The 22,155-nt window shown below is 38.7% G+C and overlaps 1 protein-coding gene across 1 annotated transcript in view; it reads right to left on the bottom strand.

Moving 5' to 3' along the window:
• Col28a1 (collagen type XXVIII alpha 1 chain) overlaps positions 1-22,155 on the bottom strand; it is a 172,346-nt gene that overhangs the window by 78,469 nt on the left and 71,722 nt on the right. Inside the window, exons 16-23 of the mRNA XM_031380761.1 lie at positions 17,917-17,985; positions 13,937-14,005; positions 12,775-12,843; positions 10,283-10,354; positions 9,484-9,552; positions 7,243-7,314; positions 4,211-4,279; positions 3,593-3,661 (exon numbers count right to left, since the gene is read on the bottom strand). Coding sequence (XP_031236621.1) covers positions 3,593-3,661; positions 4,211-4,279; positions 7,243-7,314; positions 9,484-9,552; positions 10,283-10,354; positions 12,775-12,843; positions 13,937-14,005; positions 17,917-17,985 — 558 coding nt within the window. The remainder of the gene's footprint in view (positions 1-3,592; positions 3,662-4,210; positions 4,280-7,242; positions 7,315-9,483; positions 9,553-10,282; positions 10,355-12,774; positions 12,844-13,936; positions 14,006-17,916; positions 17,986-22,155) is intronic.

Genomic DNA, 22,155 nt, shown 5'->3' on the forward strand with positions numbered 1-22,155 from the left:
AATATGTTTTTAAATGTTAACAAATTCAGATAAATTGAAATCATGTAACTTTTCTCACAATGCAATAAGTTAAAAAAATAAATTAGCTGTGCTTTAAATTATTTATTATTGTACATTAGATTGAAACTCTAGTAACAGCCCAACTTTTGTTTCCATGAATGGAAAATCAAATGATACTTTCAAATATTTTCTTTACACACTAGACAATTCTGAGATAAAAATGTGATTATTCCTATCCAAAATGTTGCCCTCAGTCCAGCTCTCCATTGATCCTAATTCTCTGTCAATGAGTGAATAAATAAATGAATAAGGAAGGATAAAAGCTGCAGACCCTTTAAGCACCAAGAAAGCTAAATTTAATTTGAGAGCCATGAATGCAGGAGCTGGTTTTATGTGGCTAGCCTCAAAAAGGGTCAGCCTTTTTAGAGACTATTTGGCACCTGATATAAACAGAGTACACTATTTACCACCATCACAAACTTTTTAAAAGTTGTGTGTGTGATAGGGAGCAAGATCAAGGTAAGGGGAATTTGGTATATCCCCAACTACAGGAAACTGCTCTGATCCAGCTTTCTAAGCCATTCTAACAATATTTAGCATAACTCTTCTCATTCATATATGAAACTTTCATAAGTAAACCTCCATTTCTGCCCATGTTTATGATACAAGAAAAATGCTAACAAATTATGTAAGTGTGGAAAGAAAGAAAAGAAGGAAAGAAGGAGTTAAGAAAAGAGAGACAGAGAGACAGACAGAGGAGAGAGAGAGAGACAGAGAGACAGAGACAGAGAGAGAGAGAAAGAGAGAGAGAGAGAGAGAGAGAGAGAGAAACTTCTCCTTGGTTATGCTCAAAAGAAAAAGAATCCAGTTTACTTCTGGTTTTGATTTCTGTGATCTAAGCCAATGATATATTACCAGCAACTGTAACTGATTAACTGCTGGTACTCACCACAGAGGAGGGAACCCTTAACATACATTTACAAACACCTTTTCCGTATAGGTCTTTGTCTCCTCTCCTGCTGAGTTTGCAGTAACTTGGTTACTTCTAATGTTAACAGCAAGTGTGATGGGTTCTCCTCATTGTCAATTTGTCTAGATTAGGAATCCCCAGGGAGACAGGCTTATATGTTTGTCTTTCAGAGTTTCAAGAGAGTTTGCCTAAGGAGAAATGATCTGCTCTGAAAGTGGGTTGGGACCATGCCATCGACTGGGGTCTGGATTTAATAAAAATGGAAAAGGAAAAGGCTACATGGCCCCCAGCATTTTCCTTTCTCTGATTCCTGATTAGACAAAATGTGAGAAAATTCCTGCCCGCATGCTTTCTCCACCAAGATGGATTTTGTCTCCTGAACCATGAGCCAAACTAAACCTTTCCTACCTTAAATTGCTTCTTGTTGGGTATTTGGTCATAGCCCTGAGCAAGGCAATGAAGCTAGGAAGTGTCTTGGGTCAAGTCTAGGGGTTACTTTTCATTTTAATCGTGATGTTTTTATAAATCAAATTTTGCCATGTTTCATTTCTTCGCTAGATTCAAAAACATGTCCTACAGAAGCAATTCACTATGACTTGTTTCTCATTCAAAATGTACCAACACAAAAAATGGATTGGGCATTTTGAAATGGATATTAGAGTGGACCTGAGAGATCACTGATGTTGCATGTAAAATTGAATTAATGTGCCAACCTCCCACCATACATTCAAAGGTGTGCATGACCCTGAAAAATGTGGAAATGACTACATAGGAAATGAATGGCATCAAGAAAAGCCCAAAAGGGGGGAAATGTTTGGCTAAAGAGGCAAACATCTTTAAATCCCATCATCTGCAATGCCTGGCAGCTATGAGCAGACAAAGGTGTGGCTGAATGTAACAGCACATTGTCACGCACAGGGAAGAGTAAGGATAGGCAGCATAAATCATGGAGTGTGAACAACCAGCTACCAGACAACATGGAAACGATCCCCAGAATGAATTCAACAGGATAGCATCTATAGTTTCACCTGGGAAACTTGACAATTTTCTTAAGTCAACTACATAGCCAGGGTCCCAGATACTGCATGATGAACAACCTGGCTGAACTTGTGTGGGATTTAAAAAAATCCTATTCCTTACATGAAGTACAATCCACAAACCACAAGAAACTCAAGAAGAAGGAAGACCAAAATGTGGACACTTCATTCCTTCTTAAAAGGGGGAACAAAATACCCATGGAAGGAGTTACAGAGACTAACTATGGAGCAGAGACTGAAGGAAGGACAATCTAGCCTGATATAGCTGCCTACTGAGAGGCTCTGACAGTACCTGACTAATATAGATGTAGAGTCTTACAGACATCTATTGAATTGAGTACAGGGTCCCCAGTGAAGGAGTTAGAGAAAGAAACAATGGAGCTGAGGGGTTTGCAGCCCCTTAGGACGAACAACAATATGAACTAACTAGTACCCTCAGAGCTCCCAGGGACTAAACCATCAACCAAAGAGTACACATGGTGGGACTAATGGCTCCAGCAGCATATATATAGCAGAGGATAGCCTAGTCGGTCATCAATGGGAGGAGAGGCCCTTGGCTCTGTGAAGGTTCTATGCCCCAGTGCAGGGGAATGCCAGGGCCAGGAAGTGGGAGAGGGTGGAGTGGCAAGCATCGGGAGGGTACAGGGGTTTGTTCTTGTTGTTGGTTTTTTTGGAGGGGAAACTGGGAAAGGAGATATTGTATAACATGTAAATAAAGAAAATATATAATAAAATAAAATTTAAAAAATCCTATTCCTGAAAGCTTTATGTGATAGGAATCCCCGGTCTTGGGCAAACAAGAGCAGTTGTGACTCTGGTGATACAAAAAGAGCATTTTTCTAACAATGACTGGGTCAGCAAACACTCAACCATGAGAGCTAATATTTCCTAAATATATGAAAAAATAAACCTGTTGCTTATTCTTCTTTCCCCTCCCAAAGCACATAGCCCTTTATATGTATTTCATCAATAGATAGATATTATAAGTAAATGATTAACTTACTAAATAGGATAGCTTGGATCTTGAACATGTCCCAAAGATCTACATGTTCAAAAAGTGGCCCCTAACCTGTGGGCATACTAGAAGTTGGTGGAGCCCTTAGAGTGTCAGGTTTAGTTGGAGGAAATTAGGTAACTGGGAGCATTTCCTCAGAATGGATATTGGAACTGCAGCCCTTTCCTGTCTCCTTTGGCTCACTGACTGTCATCAAGTGAGCAGGCATCTTCCATCATGTATTCCTACCTTGATGTACTGAGATGTCACAGGACTCAAGCAAAAGGGACAGACATTCATAGGATGGATGTTGAAACCATAGGCCAAAATAAAGTAATGAATTGATGATGCACATGTTTTAACATGGTGGCAGAAAGCTGGCTAATATATTAGGGGTCAAGTCCTTTTCCTCTTGTTCCCCCGCATCCCACTCTTTCTTCTTTCTCCTTCTCCTCTTCTTATTTTGTTTTGAAGTGCATGGATAAGACAAAGGGTCTTGTGTAAGCTAGACAAGTATTCTATCACTTCATTACATTCCCAGCCTTAAGTCTACCTTCTCACATCCAGAAAGGAAGCATCAATAAATCATACCTTTGGTCCTCGAACAGAAAGTCCAGGTTCTCCTTTAAGACCAGGCATTCCAGGTCCTCCTCGGTCTCCCTGTCCATTTTAAATAACATTGGCAAAGCTTCAGGTTACATGAAGAACTACAGAAGTGCATAGTCAAAATAGACTGCCAGTGTGTAAAGAGCTTACTGTGTCCATCTCATCCTTCTGACAAATTTGAAAACTCAGCTGAAGAGTTAATAAACCTGTCTGTAAATGTTTCTGTAGGTGTCTGGGAAAAATCCACTAAAATGATATGTGACAATTAGACTCAAATATTTAGATGTAAGAATGCCTGGGAATTCTCTTAAAACTGAGTGCATCTTTTCCTCCAGACTTATAGATTACAGATCCTTGTAGATTCTCCTGTAAATGTACCAACATTCTTACATGTGCTGAGGCCTGGGGATTGAGAGAAGGAACACAGGGTAACATGGCAAGCTTAATGTCAGGAATGAGGAGTCTGGCTTTGAGCCTGCCTATCTGTGAAAATTTCTTAAGGTCTTCCCAAATTAAACTTCTAGATTGCTAGAACTATCATCAGTGACATAAAACTATATATGTATTCCCCCGCCTCAAATTTAAAAAGTGCCAAGAATATACCTTTGGTCCAGATGGTCCAGGAATTGATGCTCCAGGCATTCCAAAGGGGCCCATAATGCCTGGTTCTCCCTGAGAAAACCAGAAAAGCTGTTACATTTCAAGTAGAGAAACTATATGCAGTAATTATAGGAGGAAAAGAAAACAAATATCTGCATATTCCAGAATATTCAATGCCCTGTCTCTATAAGTGTGAATGTGAAAATAATTGGAATGTCCTTCGTAAACCACCACTGAAGTTATTATCCTGAAAGTTGCAGTGCCTTTAAATAAATGTGTTCAATTAATTCCTGAATAGTAGGAATTATTTTATCTCTTGTGTAGCTTTTTACTGGCTAATAAAGATGAAGCAGTCCGTAATACACGTTTTATGTTGTACAGCGAGAAGCTCATAGAAAAAAAATCTTGTATTTAATCATAGAAATAGTATCCAGCATAAGTTTTACAATACGTGGCTAATTTTTAAACCGTTTTGCTTTGTTCCTTGTACTGTCATGGCTCCTGTTATATCTGTATTCCATTGTATACATCCCTTTTTAGAAACAGAGATTATATATTTTATTTAAAATTGAATAGGGAAATTGAAACATCTTTCTCTCTTTGCTTCTTCCCACCTTCCTGCCCTCCCTCTATCATGTTCTTCTTCTGCCTCCATTTTCTCTAATACCGAATCCCCAAGGCTCAAGAAGCAAAATGGTAATGTCTCTGTCTCATCTGAATCTAGATCAGTGTTCCTCAAATACTAATACTTACAGATAATGTTTCTAAATACCCAGGGCCCAGTTACATGCCCCAGAAATCCAGACCTCCCGGATATAAAGGATAGGGTCCAGGAATATGAATTTTTATAAGCAGCTCTAGGGATTCTGGCACACTCTTGTTAACACACTTGGAAAAATTCTGTTCTAAAGCGCTTGTTGTTACACACCCCAAGGTATTCAAAATGACCCGCTAGGCAGAGAAAGAAAATGTTACAACTTAATATATTTTCATTTTCATACACAAAATTATATTTTACATTGTTTACATAGCATTTGAAATATATATTAGCAAAGTGGTTTAGACATTAAAATTGTAACTAAACTATGAACAAATTCATGTTGGAATATGATCAAAATTTTACTGGCAGGTGTCTATAATCACAGGTTCCAGCATAAGGATGAGAAAATAAAAGTGTGAGTCGAAGTCAGCCTGCATTAGGCTTTGACAGCCTTGAACTAAAAATGATTTTTCACATTTTCAAACAGTAATAATCTAAGTGCCTACACAACAAACTCAATTTTGCTTCTTGGCAGACAAAGCTTAACTATGTTCTATCTGGTCCTTTAAAAAACAAGAAAACAATATAAAAATGGTAGAGGCCTGTCTCAGAGACTGAACTATTTCTATGGCCTGCCTCAGTTCGTCCTTCAAGGATCTCAGCTCACTGTCCAATTCCTCCTTTGCCTGATATATGTGTCCTTAAATCTCAGTAGTATGAAGTAAGTAATACCAATTATGAAGTAAGTAATACCTGCGTGTGTACCACCACGCAGGTACACACACACACACACACAAATATAATAAATCTTCACTAAAACCAGGGTTAAGACAAAAATTATGTTTATAGATTTATTACTTTTAAAACAGGAAAAGGCTTCATTATGTTTTAAAATATGGCAGTTTTCTTCATCTTTAAAAGATCCTTTATTAAAACACCAAATTTACTTTGAATTAGATTAGCCACAACATAAAAAGTAACACCTTTTTGTTAATGCTAATAAAATGTATTTCTTTCACAGTGACAATTCCTCACAATGTGTTTCTTGAACTACTTTGTGACCCTTGAGGAAACATGGATCCCTGAGTCTGTCTAAGAATCGATTAAATCCAAACCTCAGAGACACTAGGGGAAAAGATCAAGATACCTGGCTTTCTAACAATCTCCCACAACAGTGATGGGCATTGAGCAATATGACCAATCATTGCTCTACAAGTGATCCTGTTTTGCTGCATTCTTATTTTGACAACACTAGTTTTCAAAACTCACATTTTCCGGGGCTAGGGAGGAGGACCTGCTCTTAAGAGCACTCATAGTTCTTATAGAAGGCCTGGATTCTGTTTCAAACATCAACATGGTAGTTCATAGCCATGCATAACTACAGTTCCAGGGATCAGATGCACTTGTCTGACCTCCAAAGTACAAGTCATGTATATGGTACATATCTATATGTGCAGGCAAAATGCACACACATAAAATAAAATTAGTAAACCTAATAAAAACATCAAAAGAAACTTGTTTTCTCTTCATTTGGACTTTAAGTATTCTCACCTTGTTTTTGATAATCCGTGTCTTCCTGGAGACATACACTCTCAGGATTACCATTCCAATTTGCCAACATCAATGACACCATGTTCTCACTAAGCCTCACTTACTACCTGCCTCACTCTCCACATCCCCCTTAGCATCCTGCTCTGGACAATGTGGACCACAGACCAGTATCTTCTATTTCACAGCACTGATTTTTCTCTCAGAGTAAGTCCTGCATCAAGCATGTACTGAATAGCAGAGACTGTTGAGAGCTATCTCTGTATCCTCGCCTTTGCTCTGTATTGCCACCGCTGCTCTGGACATATGAGTGACTGGCTCGCTCATATGTCACAAAGCAGAGCAGGATGGGACAGAGCTTCTCTTCAGTATGCCTGTCAATCAATATTGGACTTACTGTTTAGCAAAACAATATGGCTGAGAGGGATGCGCTATGGCCCTACCTTTACCCGAGTTTCTCAACATTTGGTCATTCCTAGAGACCACTGGCCATCTGAGTGTCCCCCAGAAGCACAGATAATTAGATACATTGTGAGATCTCTTTATTCCATTCTATTATGGTCTGGAATGGAAAGTTGTCTAAAGACATTTTCCTCTTGGGGTTTTTATCGTGTGTTTGTTGGGAAGGAAACCAGTAATCAAATTTGAAGTGGAAATTTAATATTCTATTAAAACCAGACACAATTACCATGTCCTCGAAGCACAGATGAGAATATAAGAAACATACCTTCGGCCCTTCGGGTCCTGGAAACCCCCTCTGTCCTTGATTTCCTTTGCTCCCTTTCTTTCCTTCATCACCCTGACAGAATATTTACAAAAATACAGAGGTCGCATTAACACAGCATTCTCTAGCCACGTGGCTCCCACATCAGAGCTAGGCTTTCAAACACCAGCTATCAAGAGATCCGACGGAGAGCAGCCTTGCCACCCAAGGCATGTGAAAGCTCCCCAAAAACCTGCTCAGTCTTTACCATCAATTCAACAACACGACCTGATGCTCTTTACATCTAAGTTGTGAACCCCACAGGACTTTTGTCTGAATTTATGAGTCTTCAGCCCCATTGTCCTGTGCACAGATGGCTCTGATACATTCGGCACTTCAGAAAAGAGATGTTTTTTATCCCACCTCTCAATTTTCATGCTATTTCTATTTTAAAACATTAAAAGAGACATTTTTCAAATCAAGGCCCCATTTCTTCCTCAGCGGGAAGTCTAGTTCACTCTATAAAAGAAGGTCCATAATTTTGTTGGTAAGAAGAGACTCGAGCAGTAACCTGCAGCAGAGCTGGGAACTGTCTCCTGCTGCTTCCCAGCATGGCTGTACTCAGCGGTGTTCCCATAGCCATGAAGAATTCTACACCCTTCCACCAGGGTCTCAGCAGCATTAGAGTTCTCTTCCTCCCTCTCTCTCCATCTCCCCCCCACCAATAAGGCTGTACCAGGAGGCACAACGTCCAGATGTGGGCCCAAGTCAGTGAAGGAATCTCTCCTTAAGCTTGTGGCTGAGATTATTGGCACGTTGCTGGTACACCAGGTTTAGCCACAGTTTTCAAACAAATATCACAATGGCCTGGAGGGCTTGGTAGAGCACAGATGTCTACATCCCATGTCCAGAATTTTCTGATTTAGGTCATCTCTACTGATAATTTGCATGTCAAATATTCATGGGTGATGCTGCCCCCAGCTGATCTAGAAACTACACCTTGAAAGCCAACGAATCACATACTAGCACATCAACAAAAGGATGCCCTATTAATCAAAGAGCCTCTAACTGCATCCATAATGATGCAATTAACTATTGAACATACTGATCTAACCCTCTCAGAATATAACAGGTGCACAGCCACATGTCACTCACCGCCAGCAATGTGCAAGGATGGCCTGGGCTGCATCATATGGCGCTGCTATGATTTGTGCTGCAATCTCCTTAGTGACGAGGGCATTTTGGTCCCTGCTTTGTTGCCCATTCTATTAGGTTTTCCTCACTCAGGGCTCATGTGCTTTTGCTTTTCTGAAGACTTTCTACAGCCACCTCATATCCTAATCCTCAGATCTTTCTCAGAGACACTACTCTTCCCCATTTTCTCACTTCTGATTATTAATAGGCCAGTATTTCTAAACACATCATGTTTTGAAAAATGTTCTTCATCTTCCTTGTTTGAAGAAAAAGTTGATAGGTTCAAGTGGCTGAAATTGTACTGCTATATTTAAATTTCTGTTTCTCGGGGTAAAGAGTTTGACTTTAGTTAATACTTTTTCAAGGCCAATTAACTGTATTTTAGTAGAATTATAAATAGAATACTAATGTGTATGTAGTGTGATTGACAACTCTGCCCAAGAACTACAGGAATTCTGGCACATTAGAGGTGGTATGTTATGTTACTAGTGGTCTCATCCTATAGGAGAATTCATATCTTCTCATCTTAACATACAAAGATGTTATTAAAGCAGCATTTCTAGAGAGAGTGATGTGAAATTGTCACTTTATTTACTTATTTGTTTTATACTAGGAATCTACTTCATGGTCTTGCCTCTGCTAAGCACATTCTCTCTCTGAGCTACAAACCCTGTCACCCAATTGACAACTATTTAATGAGGTGATATGCCTTACTATTATGTGAAAGCCTATAAATATTTTAATAAACTTTATGTACTTTCAAATTCTAACAATGTCTCTTGGGAATTCTTTTCCTTCCTATGTTTTCTTTAAATATCAGTTGACCATTCATTGAGAAAACATGTGTTGAATTCTTCTCTATGCTGGAGCTTAAGATGGATATAGGAAAATAAAGATGAATAATATACCCTTGCCTTCTTCCAAAGGCTAACAAGACAGTATTCGTGATTTTAAGCGAGATATAAACATGTTTGACATAGCAAGAATGTAAGTTAGATCTCTCTTAAATTGGCTCTCTTGACTGGGACCAGCACAAGGACAGCTGCATCCTGCGAGCTGTCATTTGCATACCTTGGGGCCAGGCTGTCCCTTCCCAGGAATTCCTTCTGGGCCTCTTGTTCCTGGAAGCCCAGCTTCTCCCTGGAAGGAAAAACACCAATGCCTCAGTTGATTCATGGAGGACAAAATGCAGAACCCACCTCGTGTCTCCTCTCATTGCCAGGGAATTTGACTTGGACCACCCCCCAAAACACACCAGACCTTCGTTGTCATCTCAGAATTAAATTGGAAATGTATCAATGAATAAATTAACATTAAACTCCCCTTTAACCAGAGCAGCTGAAATACCACAGAGAACTCGCATCTCAGCCAATTTCCAAAGCGCTAAGCTCCCTTTCCTTTGGCTCTTCGCTCACATTTAGTAGATTTTTTTTTTCAACAAGAAAGTCTTTCCACCTCACCATCTGCTATTTTTTTTCAGTTGTTTTTATTAAAAACTGAATATTTCAAATGTCAACACAAAATAGTTCAGGATGTCTTTACTTTACTTTTAGCCTTAGCTTCCCTGATGAATCTACAGACTCACTCTTTTGAAGGAAGACAGTTAGTTTTGTTTGAGATTAAACTGATGTGATTTCCAGAACCATAGAAGAAAGTGGAAATGTCCAAGCCAAAACACCAGCCAGAACTAAGAGCACGTGGGCCACTAGGGCGGTGGAGGAAACCGACTCCTTCTGGGGAAAAGGAAAGGAAAGTCGTCCTTACAGACACTGTTTGTCCTGGTCCTTTAACCAGGTTGTCCTGGAGGACTGAAGTGCTGGTGTGGTCCCACAGTTTTGACACTGATGATATATAAAAATCATAAGATTACCTTCTTTCCAGAGGCTCCATCTTCCCCTGGGACTCCGGGTTGTCCTGGGAGCCCCACTGTGCCTGGCTCCCCCTGGTGGATAAAACAAAATATTTCATTTCCGTACCATGTCCTTAAGGTACACCTCATTTTGAGGTATTGGTTATATTCAAGAAACACCTCTGAAAAAGGAATGTGATTAGCAAGGAAACTTCTAAACTTTGGGCAAACTACCTATTCCCTCTGTTTTTCAGTCTTTTGCCATGGGTAGTATTGTGACATCCCTGAAGAGTTGAATGTAGTTGAAAATAGGGTCTTTATAAATATTATCCCAGGGACTAAACCACCAACCAAAGAGTACATATGGTGGGACTAATGGCTCCAGCAGCGTATGTATAGTAGAGGACTGCCAAGTTGGTCATCAATGGGAGGAGAGGCCCTTGGCCCTGTGAAGGTTCTATGCCCCAGTATAGGGGAATGCCAGGGCCAGTAAGCAGGAGAGGGTGGAGTGGCGAGCAGGAGGAGGGGGGGGGGTACAGGGGTTTGTTCTTGGTGTTGTTTTTTGGGTTTTTTTTTTTGTTTTTTGTTTTTTGGGGTTTTTTGAAGGGGAAACTGGGAAAGGAGATATTGTATGACATGTAAATAAAGAAAATATCTAGTAAAAAAACAAAAACAAAACCAAAAAAAAAAAAGACAAAAAAAAATAAACAATGGCCAGAGAAAGATGGTAATTTCAGAAGATATTGGGAATAACAAGAGTAAGAATACAGTTTTTAGAGGTTTAGCTATATAGCAAACCCAGATAGAATCAGTTCAGTTAGCTTTCCCATCTCCAAAAGTATATTATGAGGTATACCTATTTGTAACAAAACAGGGCCCTATTCAAAATAAATAAATAAATAAACATTATCAAGTTAAGATGAGGTTATTAAGGTAAGTTCTAGCTTAGTATGACTGGAATCATAATAGAAAGATGATATGGCCCTATAAAAATAAGCAGAAAACTCTGAGGCATCAGAGGCAAACACAGAAGAGGTGCAACAGCCACCTAAGAGTGCTGAGAACTGACAACCATAATAAAAAGCCAAAAAGAGGCCAGGAAATATTCTTCCCTGTAGGGTTTGTTGAAGGCATGGCTGTAGATATCTTGATTTCAGACTTGTAGCCTCCAGAATTACGAGACAATAGATTAGTTCTAGTTTTCCAGGGCACTCAGTCTATAGCATAGTCACATCTGCTGCAGGAAAAGAGCTTTTTATCGGACTAAAAAGGGGAATTGTATGGATGTATTACCTGTCAATTTAAAAGCCTATGACCCATGGCTTAGTCAGGAAATAGAAGGTGGTACGTCTGAGAGGAGAAAGAATTCTGGGATAGAGCCAGGTGAGAGATGTAATAAGACAGACACACGGTACCTGAGCACAGGTAAACAACCACATGGCAGAATGAAGATTAAAATAAATGGGATATCTTAGTTATGATCTAGTCAGAGAAGAACCTAGCTATATGGCCAAGGTATATGTAAATATATTTTGAGTCTGAGTTTTATTTCTGGGAGCATGGGGCTGGGAGTTTTTTACAAGTTTAGCATATACAAAAGAAAATGTGGTTATGGTAGAGTATAAGTGAGACAGGAGAAGCATGTTAACTACCACAAGCAGGAAAGAGAGTAAACATGAAATGAGATACTGTCATACAGTGACGTTCTTTTTAAAGTGAGAGAACCTTAAGATTACTGAAAAAATGGCATTTAAACCTAGGTGGTCTAACTGATGATCCTTAACATACTGTGGACTATCTCTCTAAATTGACATATAAATTGTATAGTACATGTTTATACATGTACACATATGTATATCTTTATGTCTGTGTACACATACATATATATGTATATCATAGTTAGTACTTAACATAGTATATATTATATCAAAGCCATGCAAAAATGACATCTTTTATTGCTTTATTAATACACTAATAATAATAATACTATAATGTTAGGACCTTTTGTGATTATCTGTTTATATACCTGCAATATGTATGTTCTTCTTAAGCTTACATCTGATATATTCTTCTACTACCCAAATGTTTATAAGACTCTTGCTAATGATAGCCAAACAATGGAGAAGTTCAAAGCTCAGTGCAGCTCACTAGAATCTATATACCTTCAGGTTAAGTACAGAACCTACGAAGGGTACAGCAAGTAGCAATTCATTTCTTCAGCAGTATTTCAGGTATGCTATGTTGTCAAAACTGGCATCCAATAACAAACAAGACGAACAAGGTTCCAGCCTCCAGGGAAGTAGGAGTTTCATAGCAACTTCCAACAGAAACACCAAGAAAACTGAGCAAATAATAATTATACTTTTCTTCCTAGCCACATTTTAAAGTTAAGAGAAACAAAGTATATACATTTAGATGATGGATGCATGTTCTTCCTTGCATTAGAGTGTGAATGAAACCTTACATTGTATAATGCAAACGGCTTAGTAGCCTCTTAGAACCAATCAGCTCACCTTTGGACCCTGTACTCCAATTCCCATTGGTCCTCTGGGCCCTGTGGGTCCCATCTGGCCTACTTCTCCCTGGGAAGGAAAGAATATTTAAATAGCAAAGCAAAATAAAAGTGATACATTCCTGCCTTTGATTTCCTCAGAACTTTTGTATATCAACAAAGTAAAGCAATCATATGTACTTAATTCATACACACAGACACACATGCACAGACATGATGCTAGTTACATGTGAAGTCCCTTCAGTTACATGGATTTTTATTGCATTTGACTTAAAATATAGGCATGTGGTATACACCTATAGGGTCATCTTGAAAAAATAGTTACATTATCTAACAGTTAAACATATACATGGAGAGCCTAGGCGATCTCTGACCAAGAGCAACAATCAGAGACCATCCTGAGCTCTTAGTGATGGACCCCAAGTAAAACCTCAAATGATACACACCGATAATCTCAGCAGTAGGGAGGCAGACAGGCACAGGGTGATCCTACGTGTCAGAGACTAACCTAATCTACACAGAAAGATCTCTTCTTTCCCCACATCCTCCAAAACAAGCAGATAACTAAATCTGAAGGGTAAAAATGATGCCTTTCTTCCTGTATATGTGCTCCAAGGTGAGGAAACATCTCTGAGAAGTATCTTTTTTATTTGTTTGTTTATTTATTTATCTATTTCTTTATTTAACAATGAATACTGATTCCTGAAAAAGTATGGGTGGTAGCTAATTACATAATAACTGCCTCTCTCAAGGGATGACAAAGAATTCCAAATGAAGGGATAATCTGATCCAAAGTTCAGTGTGAACCCTTACTCTTCGTATTGCCCTGCCTTCATCTTTTGAAGCCTCTAGAACTTGAACCCACTGTGGGAACACTGAGAATGCAAGCCCACCAGCCCGGAGCAGGCTGCCTATTCACACTGCTAAAATACCGTCTCAATAATTAAAAGTATAAATAGGATATAAATAAAGGATATGCAAGTAAAAGCATCTTAAAGCAAAAATGTTAGACTAAGTCATTAATAATTTCAGTATCATTTGGCAAAGAATGTTCTGATTTTCAAGTTAATTCCATCTGTTCTTTTGCTGAGTCATTGAACATTAATCATAAACAACAATTATACTATAAATGTGCTAAACATCTCTGTCATTTAGAAAATTACCTTAGAACCAGGTGAGCCTTGTCCTGGGGGTCCCTGTGGACCAGGTGGACCAGCTGGACCTTGGATCCCCTTCAGAATAAAAGTTTTAAATGTTAGTGAAATTAAGACATGGAGAACAGTCTTGTGTCCTTTAAAGTGAAAGTTTAGCTCCCCATTACAAATTGACTGGACAGCTGGAAGCTTCTAATCAAATCCCATTGCTTAAACCCCAATGCATATCCTTTCCTTTTATGATAGTAAGAGAAATTTCAGTTAGCCCACATGAATACTTTGAATAAATTGCATGCTTTTAGTAAACAACTTTAATCCCAGGATTTGGAAGGCAGTAAGAGGACAACCTCTATGTGTTTGAGGGCGTCCTGGTCTATACAGTGAATTCTAGACCAGTCAATGCTTACATAATAAGACTTTGTCTTAAAAAACAAAATCAAATTGCATGCTGCCTCTTCCCTCCCAGAGTGAGATGTGGTTAAATGGACCTGCCTGTGACTGTTAGGATGTGGGTATGTAGTGAGGTATGCAAGTTCTTATTCATTCTAAAGGAAGAGGTACTCTATCTTTTTCTTCTTCCTATGGATGGAGTTAAGCCATACGGTAGCCTCGTACCACATAGATGAAGAAAGCTCCCCAGGGAGACAGATTAACAAGAATGAAGATGCCTGGACTCTTGACAACACTGATGAACACAGCCCAGCTTGCAATTTTCAATAAAAAAGGGGAAATTCCATAGTGCTAAACAAATCCACAGCTTTTTTTTCTGCATGTATATATGACATGCAGAGTTTATTTCCTCATTGGATGCAATGGCCAATTAAAGACATGATCTGGACTCAAAAAAGCAAGCTGATAGACATGAAAGTGAAACATGTTTAAATGCACAACTCCTCACTGCACTACGTGGGTAAATTGAGGTAGAAGAACATATAGGACTTATAAACTTCTCTTTTGGAGAAATTTCTCTAGATTACAAGGAGTTTTCTTTGTAGAGGATGGAAAGGGGTTTGGTTGCGACTTCCTTTACTCTGACCTTAGAAGGAGGATTTCAATGAAGACACGCATATTTTGATTTTGGTTTGAGGGACACGGGGGACTGACTCAGTCCTGAGAAACCTAAAGTAGCCTGTGGTAGCTCCAAGAGGCCAGACTGGGATCATCCTTGTACCCAGTTTGTCAGAGCTGAGACATGTAAGAGTTTCCTGTTGATGAAATGCATTACAAGTAGGAGGCAAGCAAGGCTTGGAACTATTTTGAATCTTGTCCAGGTGACCAAGAGGACCAAACAACTGCAACAGAAAGAACAAAGCTTCAGCAAAAACAGAGGTTGACAGGAAGTGCAGCCGGAGGAAGGTTTTCATCCACATGCTAGGAGGAATGGCCAAAGGGCTAACGAAAGTGCCCCACCAGTGAGAGATCAGAGCGCGTCTCCCAAAGGCTGACAGCAAAAGCAATGTACCACAGAAACCATCTAGAATGAGCTTTCATGTTCTACTGCCAAGTCTCTCTCTACCTCAGCCTAGCGGAAGAGAGAATACCTCATCCCCTCTAGCCTATACCACAGAAGGAAGGCTAAGAGCAAGTTAATAGTCACTAGGTATGTTTTGGTTTCCAGACACAAAACTAAATTTGATATTTGCAACATGCAGCACCCTTACAACTGCTATTGTGAAAAAATGATCCAAAGAGTCCGTGCTCAGCTGAAAAATTCATTAAGTAGCAGGAAAGAGAAGATATGACCCCCACTGGGGAATAATTATTAAAGACTATCAAGAGGAAAACAATAAAATTATGCTTGCTTGCAATCCCACAAACTGTAGCTGTAGGAACAATGTTTACGAAACACATTAATTGATACTTATATAATACAAAAACATCATCCCTTTTGCTCCAGTTAGATAATATAGCTGCTTGTTCTTTTTTAAAATATAAATATTAGGGTTGGAGAGTTGGCTCAGTGACTAAGCGTACTTGCTAACCTTACAGAATATTTAAGTTCCCAGTACCCAAATGCCACTGACAATCATCTGTAACTCCAGCTCTGGGGAATCTGATACCATCTTCTAGCCTCCACAAGTAATAAGCATGAACATAGCGTACATACATACATGTAGGCAAACACTCATACATATAAAATAAAAGGCAAATATCATTTTCCCTTCTGTATGATTGATAAGACTGAGCAGTTCACATAATTTAGGGGAGCTACAGTAGTTCTAAGAAGGAACTTTTCTAAGTTTTATACCTACCCACAAGTATACTCAATGAACAAGGAACAAAATACCATAGCATGTACATGAAACATGTATGCCTATAGGTATCTGTAAAACCATATACATATTGTATATAATTACTTATATTCTATTTTATTCTGTGAAACATGATCAAGTCTCTAAATATATAATGAAAGTTACAGACCATCCAAAGGACATTGTCTAAGGGTTGCTAAAAACATATTTTCCTCAAAAATAGATGAATGGAGAAATACATTTCTATGAACAAATAATGAAGGAAGAAATGATGAGCACAAGAATGTGTTAGACTAAGGTTAAGAACAGAATTGAAAGGCTGTATGAACAGAGATTAAATTTAAGTATTATTTATGCCATATCTCTTTGAAAAAGTAAATAAAGCTTTCTTTGTGCAGAGAAGTTTACAAACACTACATTCCACCAATTCCCCTACCCATTAAGGGTCAGCTCCATAAAGACTTTTTGCCTGTAAGTTTTTATTATTTTCTTTTGTAATGAAGAAAGAAATACTAACAAAATAAATAAATAACAATCTCCATCAAGAACTGGCATTAAAGGAAACAGGAGTCCAGGAAGCCACAAGTGGGAGGTCCAGAGCCCACAGACCATCTGGACAGACTGGTCTGTCTTTGAACTCATCTGAGTCCCAGATTTGTATCTCAGCCCCAACAAACCACAAATCCCACGATATAACAGTGCTGCCAGGATCCCAGGACCAGAAGGTGTCCCTGCAGTGCCCAGCAGACAAACGGCAGGTCTCATGAGTCAATCTGGCCTCATCAGTAGCCGGAGTGCCCAGCTCTTAATTATTACCTCAGTACTTAGTCACAGAATGACCTTGATGTCTTCTGCACCTTAATCTTCCTAGCGTATTAGACTGGGAACTCTGCCAAGCATGAGGAAGTGAGAAACGGAGCAGTCACCAACCTCTCTGTTTCTCGGGATGACAAATATGTGGTAATAATGATAAGGAATTCTTAGGAATGAACTTGACATTACAGGTCAACAATGAGATTTGGAATTACCTCACTTTCAAACCTTCTGCTTCCCTCCTCACTAGAGGGCAAGGAAGTTCTATGAAGTCCCCGGGCCACATCACAATTCAAACCGTAGCCATAAATTTTAATCCAATGTGCTTGCCACTTTGTAACTATGGCAATAAATCTGCATTTGCTGGGGGCTTTGATTAAATGAGAGCACATGGCTAAAGGCAGAGAGTGAGCAATAGCAGATAGCACTGGTGTCTGTGCTCCATGCCGTTTACATTTGACAGTTTTCCAGCTTCCCCAAGTATTAGATTTTAGAAGCAGTTCTAGCTCTGAGCATGTGGATATCCTTCCTTTCTTCTGACCATGAGAGGCCCCATGTTCTTTACAAACAAATCCCACTGTGAGCTGTTTCTACTGGGGAACGATGTCTTTGAATCAAGTCATCACTTCTGATTCTGGTACTTAATTTAAATTGTAATGCTATAGTTAGGTAGGTGAATGATTAGGGGGGTGAAACAAAAACATGGCACCAAGAGACACATAATTTATTTGTCTTTTTACTCTCTGACAGTTATAAAATTATAATAGCCTTGTGATACTATTTTACCCTTTCCTGCATTATTCTGAACATATGCCCCACTGGAATTCAGTTGCCACATAAACACTGATGCTTGCCAGTCTGGTCTAAACACAGGGCTGAGATGAAATGTTCGGCGTCAAGGAAGAAGAGACAAGTACTGCTTACCTGCTCGCCTTGACTTCCAATACCAGGAATACCAGCTGGTCCCTGGGGTCCCACAGGTCCCAAGTCCCCCTGTCAAAATATAAGTAGACAAAGCTTCATTTACCCATGCCTTGATAATCCAGAACTGATCTAGATTAAAATCTATCTTGATATTTTTAACAAATTCAACATGGAAAAAATCTAATCTTCTCTCCTTTCTATAATTTATAGTCCAAATGTACAAAAACAATTAGTGGTATATTCATTTTTTATCTAAATTTTCTTTAGTGAAATTTGTATTATCTATTTTAGTTTTTGACATTATAATTACATCATTTACCCCCTCCCACCCCACCCTGAAAACCTTCCCATATACCCCTCCCTGCCCTCTTTCAAATTCATGACTATTTTTATTAATTGCTGTTATACACATGCATATGTTTATGCATAAATATTCCCAAATACACAAGAGCAATCTAGAATTTGTATCAATTTACACTTAGCAGCTATTGCTGTTTCTCTCACATTCCAAACCACCTAAAGTTATTATAAAGACTAAAATCTTTCCTTAGGAATAATATTTAATAATATTTAAATATATAGAATTAGTAAAATATGAGATAAAATGAGATTTGAGAGACAAACTGAGGAAAAATATTTTTAAATTCTTCCAATAATATGTCAAAAATTAAGTATGAAAGGCAGCAAAACGAAAGAATTGAAGAAACTTCTCTGAGAAAACTAAGTCAAAGTTGCCAGGGAGGACAGGTGTGATGGCACATACCTCTAATCCTAGCCCCCAGGAAGCTGAGGCAGGCAGATCTCTAATGAGTCAGATACCAGCCTAGTCTACATAGTGAGTTCCCATCCAGCCAGGGTTGCATAGTGAGACCCTATCTCAAAAAATGGTTATGTATGTAAAGAAACAGTATTGACCACTCGTTTCAAGTCTTCCTACAAGATTTTTTGAGTGTTCAATCTGTGCGAGGAACACAGGTCAAACATGGGAAACATAGGCCCAAACAGCCCCAAGTTTCCATCCTCAGTACAGCTTACAGAACAGAATGATTAAGGATGGGTAAGAAGCATACTATTTTGAATCCTAAGCAAGGGAGACATAACAGCTCTAGAAATGCTAGACTGGATGGCCTCATTGATGAAAAGGAAGGTAGACATATGAGGAAAGGATTTCAAAAAGAACCAATAACTAGTGGAAGGATAATGGCTCGCTGGATCGGAAACAGCAAAGAGACATCATTGGGGATATGTCTGTCAATGAAGACAACTTCAGCCAATGATGTCAGAGAAGTATGGCAGTGAGCCTGGTAGAAGCATCAACAGGGACCAACATGGTGATAAGGACACTGGATCTCTTTGGAGAGAGAGAGAAACTGGAGATCAGTTTCATGCAGGAAAGTAGATGACTTAGAAGGACTTCTTGAGAGACAGTGTGGCATGCGCCAGCTTGTGGTCCTAGGTTGCTCATGAAGTAGAGATAACAGAATTTGCTCCAACTGAGAAGAATTGAGAAAGAAGAAAGGTTGGAGGAGGCAGTGATACCTAGAGATCAAACCCAGACTTGCTAAATTTGAAAAGCCTAAAGCTGACATCTAGGTGAGGGTATTAAGTGGGAGAGAACTGGACCAGGGATTTCAATTGGAGGGCCTTCAAGACACTAACAATAGTTAATACCATGTCTGGGTGACTTTACCAAGAGACAGAGAAGGTCAGAGACAAGTCCTAGAACTCCAGCCTTTAGAGGGAAGAGAAATGAGAAGAAGACTAAGAAAATTATCTAGAGACCAGGAAAAGAGAGGACTTCAAAAGGAGTGGGGTGAGTGAGCACTACTCTTAGGTCAAGTACGCCTACTGAGAACTATTCTGTTGAGCAGCGTGGACAAATAAGCTTTGTCTCTGTTTCAGTGGCAATGATATTTAGACTATATCAGGGTGAACACATGTCTTTTAGCAGGGTATTTGTAATTGAATTTGAGGCCTCATTCATGTGAGGCAAGCTCTCGGTCACTGAGATACCTTTTATTTTGATGTACAATCTCTTGTAAACCTTGAGCTCACTCCATGGTCCAGTCATGTTTTGAATTTGAGTTCTCCCTGCCTAAGCTTCCAGAGTAGCTGGAAGTACAGGCATGTACCTCCAAGCCCAGCTAGCAAGCCTTTTCTTATAAGATTAGATAATGAATCTTGACAGCCAAAATAAGGTATGTTTTATAACTTAAGGTTGCTGCTTTAGTGGCATATAAACAAGCCATAGGGGAAACATAAATGACCAGGTATGTCTGTGTGCCAATAATACTTGATTCAAAAAGTTAGGCAGGCAACTTGGGCTAAATGGTTACTTATAAACAAAATCACATAATTGGACCAGGCTTTACATAAATTAAAGTATGTTAAACTTACATCAAAGCATGCCCTAGAATAAAAATGTGTCCAGTTTTGATTCAGAGATAGACTGTTCTGATTCAAAACTTGATTTCTTCTCCAGGGGCCTCTGAACTAAGTGGGTTTCATGCCTTGTCTAGTTTAATCATCCTTCTAACTCCTTGCTGTGTCTGCACTTCTCAGATGACCTTCAAGAATCCCCACAATGTCTCATAACTTGGGATATGTCAGATGACAGCTGTTAGTTTCACGTCTGCTGACTCCAGAACCCAACTCAAAACCAATAATCTGCAAATAATTAGAAAAGAAATCAAAGGCTCCCTTTAGAGGAAGTTCCCAATGAAATGTCTAAGCTGTCGTCAGTGTTTGCTCTAGCACTGTTCATAATAGTTAAGTTATGAAACCAATTTAGATATTTAAAAGCACAAAATGGATAAAAAATGTGACATATATATTATATATATAATATAATATTATATATATATATATATATATATATATATATATATAAATTCAACTGTTTCAGCCATTAAGAATGAAGTTACATCATCTGCAAAAGGAATCTTTTTTGGTTGTGAGCCTAGCTTTTAACAGCTCACAACAGCCCCCCAGTTCTTAAAAATTAGAAGCAGCTAGGTCATCAAGATGGGTCAGTGGCTAAAGGCACTTGCCACCCCCCCAAAGCCTAACTACCTGAGCTTAATCCCTGGAACCAATGTGAATGGAGAAGGGAGAACCAATTCCACAAAGGTGTCCTCTGACCATCACATGGGGTAATTAATAAATGAAGAAATATTTTCAAGTAAATACACTCGAGAAAATAATACAAAGAGAATTAAGATAGTCTTGGATAGACAAATATTGTATGTTTTCCTTCATTCATGTTCCTAGATCTTATGTGTTCCCAACAATCCTGTATGCACATATGACTTGAAAGAGGAAGCACAACTGTGGTGAAAATAAACGGGACTACTAGAAGGGAGAGAGAAGGATTATGGGAAGGGAAATGTGTCCAAAATAATATGTGCGTGTGCGTGTGTGTGTGAAAATGTCTTTATATTACACAGTATGATATAAACAATTAAAAATTTTATTAAAGAAAATAAATAAATAAAGTATTTCTATAATTTTTTAACCAATTATTTATTTGTAAGCCCTTAAGATAGGAGTATTACTTTGTCACCTGAGTCACATACTAAAGTTTCTGAACTTCATGTTTTACTTAAAATAATAGGAAAAGAAAAAAAGACCAGCAAAGGAAGAGGGAACAGAGTTGGTTTTGTAAGAGAACAACAAATAAAAGCTTTGCTATGTGATGGTGTGCAGGTATTTCAGGTTTCTTTTTATGAACTCCAGATGCGACAGCACAAAAACCATGTCCCAGTAACAGCTGGAAGGTTAATTCACTGAGCTTACAACCTTCACGTTCTCACAGCCTCAAAGGAGAAAAGAAAACTTTACACATCTCTAAAGTATTTGCAGCTGCTGTTACACCTGGAGCTAAGCTATTTGAACCAAGAATTATATTAGATATAAAGTTTGTATGAATCACTGTTTATCCTTATTTTTGCTCATTATTCAGAAGAGAATATATCACCTGTGACTGAAACCCAACACTTGGGATAATCTTATCAGTTGTTATTCTAATATAAATAATACAATAATATGCTTAGAGGTCAACAGATAAATAACTCAATTGAAGAGGTCACTATTTTTGCATGTATCTCTGCTTACATTTATTTTACTATTCTCTGAGAATTTCATATAAGATTATTGTACTCGTGTCATTTCTAGCCCATCCTCTCTCCCCTCCAATTGCTCCTATGCCCTCTACTCCCTCCAAAACTCATGATTTCTTCT

Source organism: Mastomys coucha, unplaced genomic scaffold (genome assembly GCF_008632895.1).
Source record: "Mastomys coucha isolate ucsf_1 unplaced genomic scaffold, UCSF_Mcou_1 pScaffold20, whole genome shotgun sequence".
NCBI lineage: Eukaryota > Metazoa > Chordata > Mammalia > Rodentia > Muridae > Mastomys > Mastomys coucha.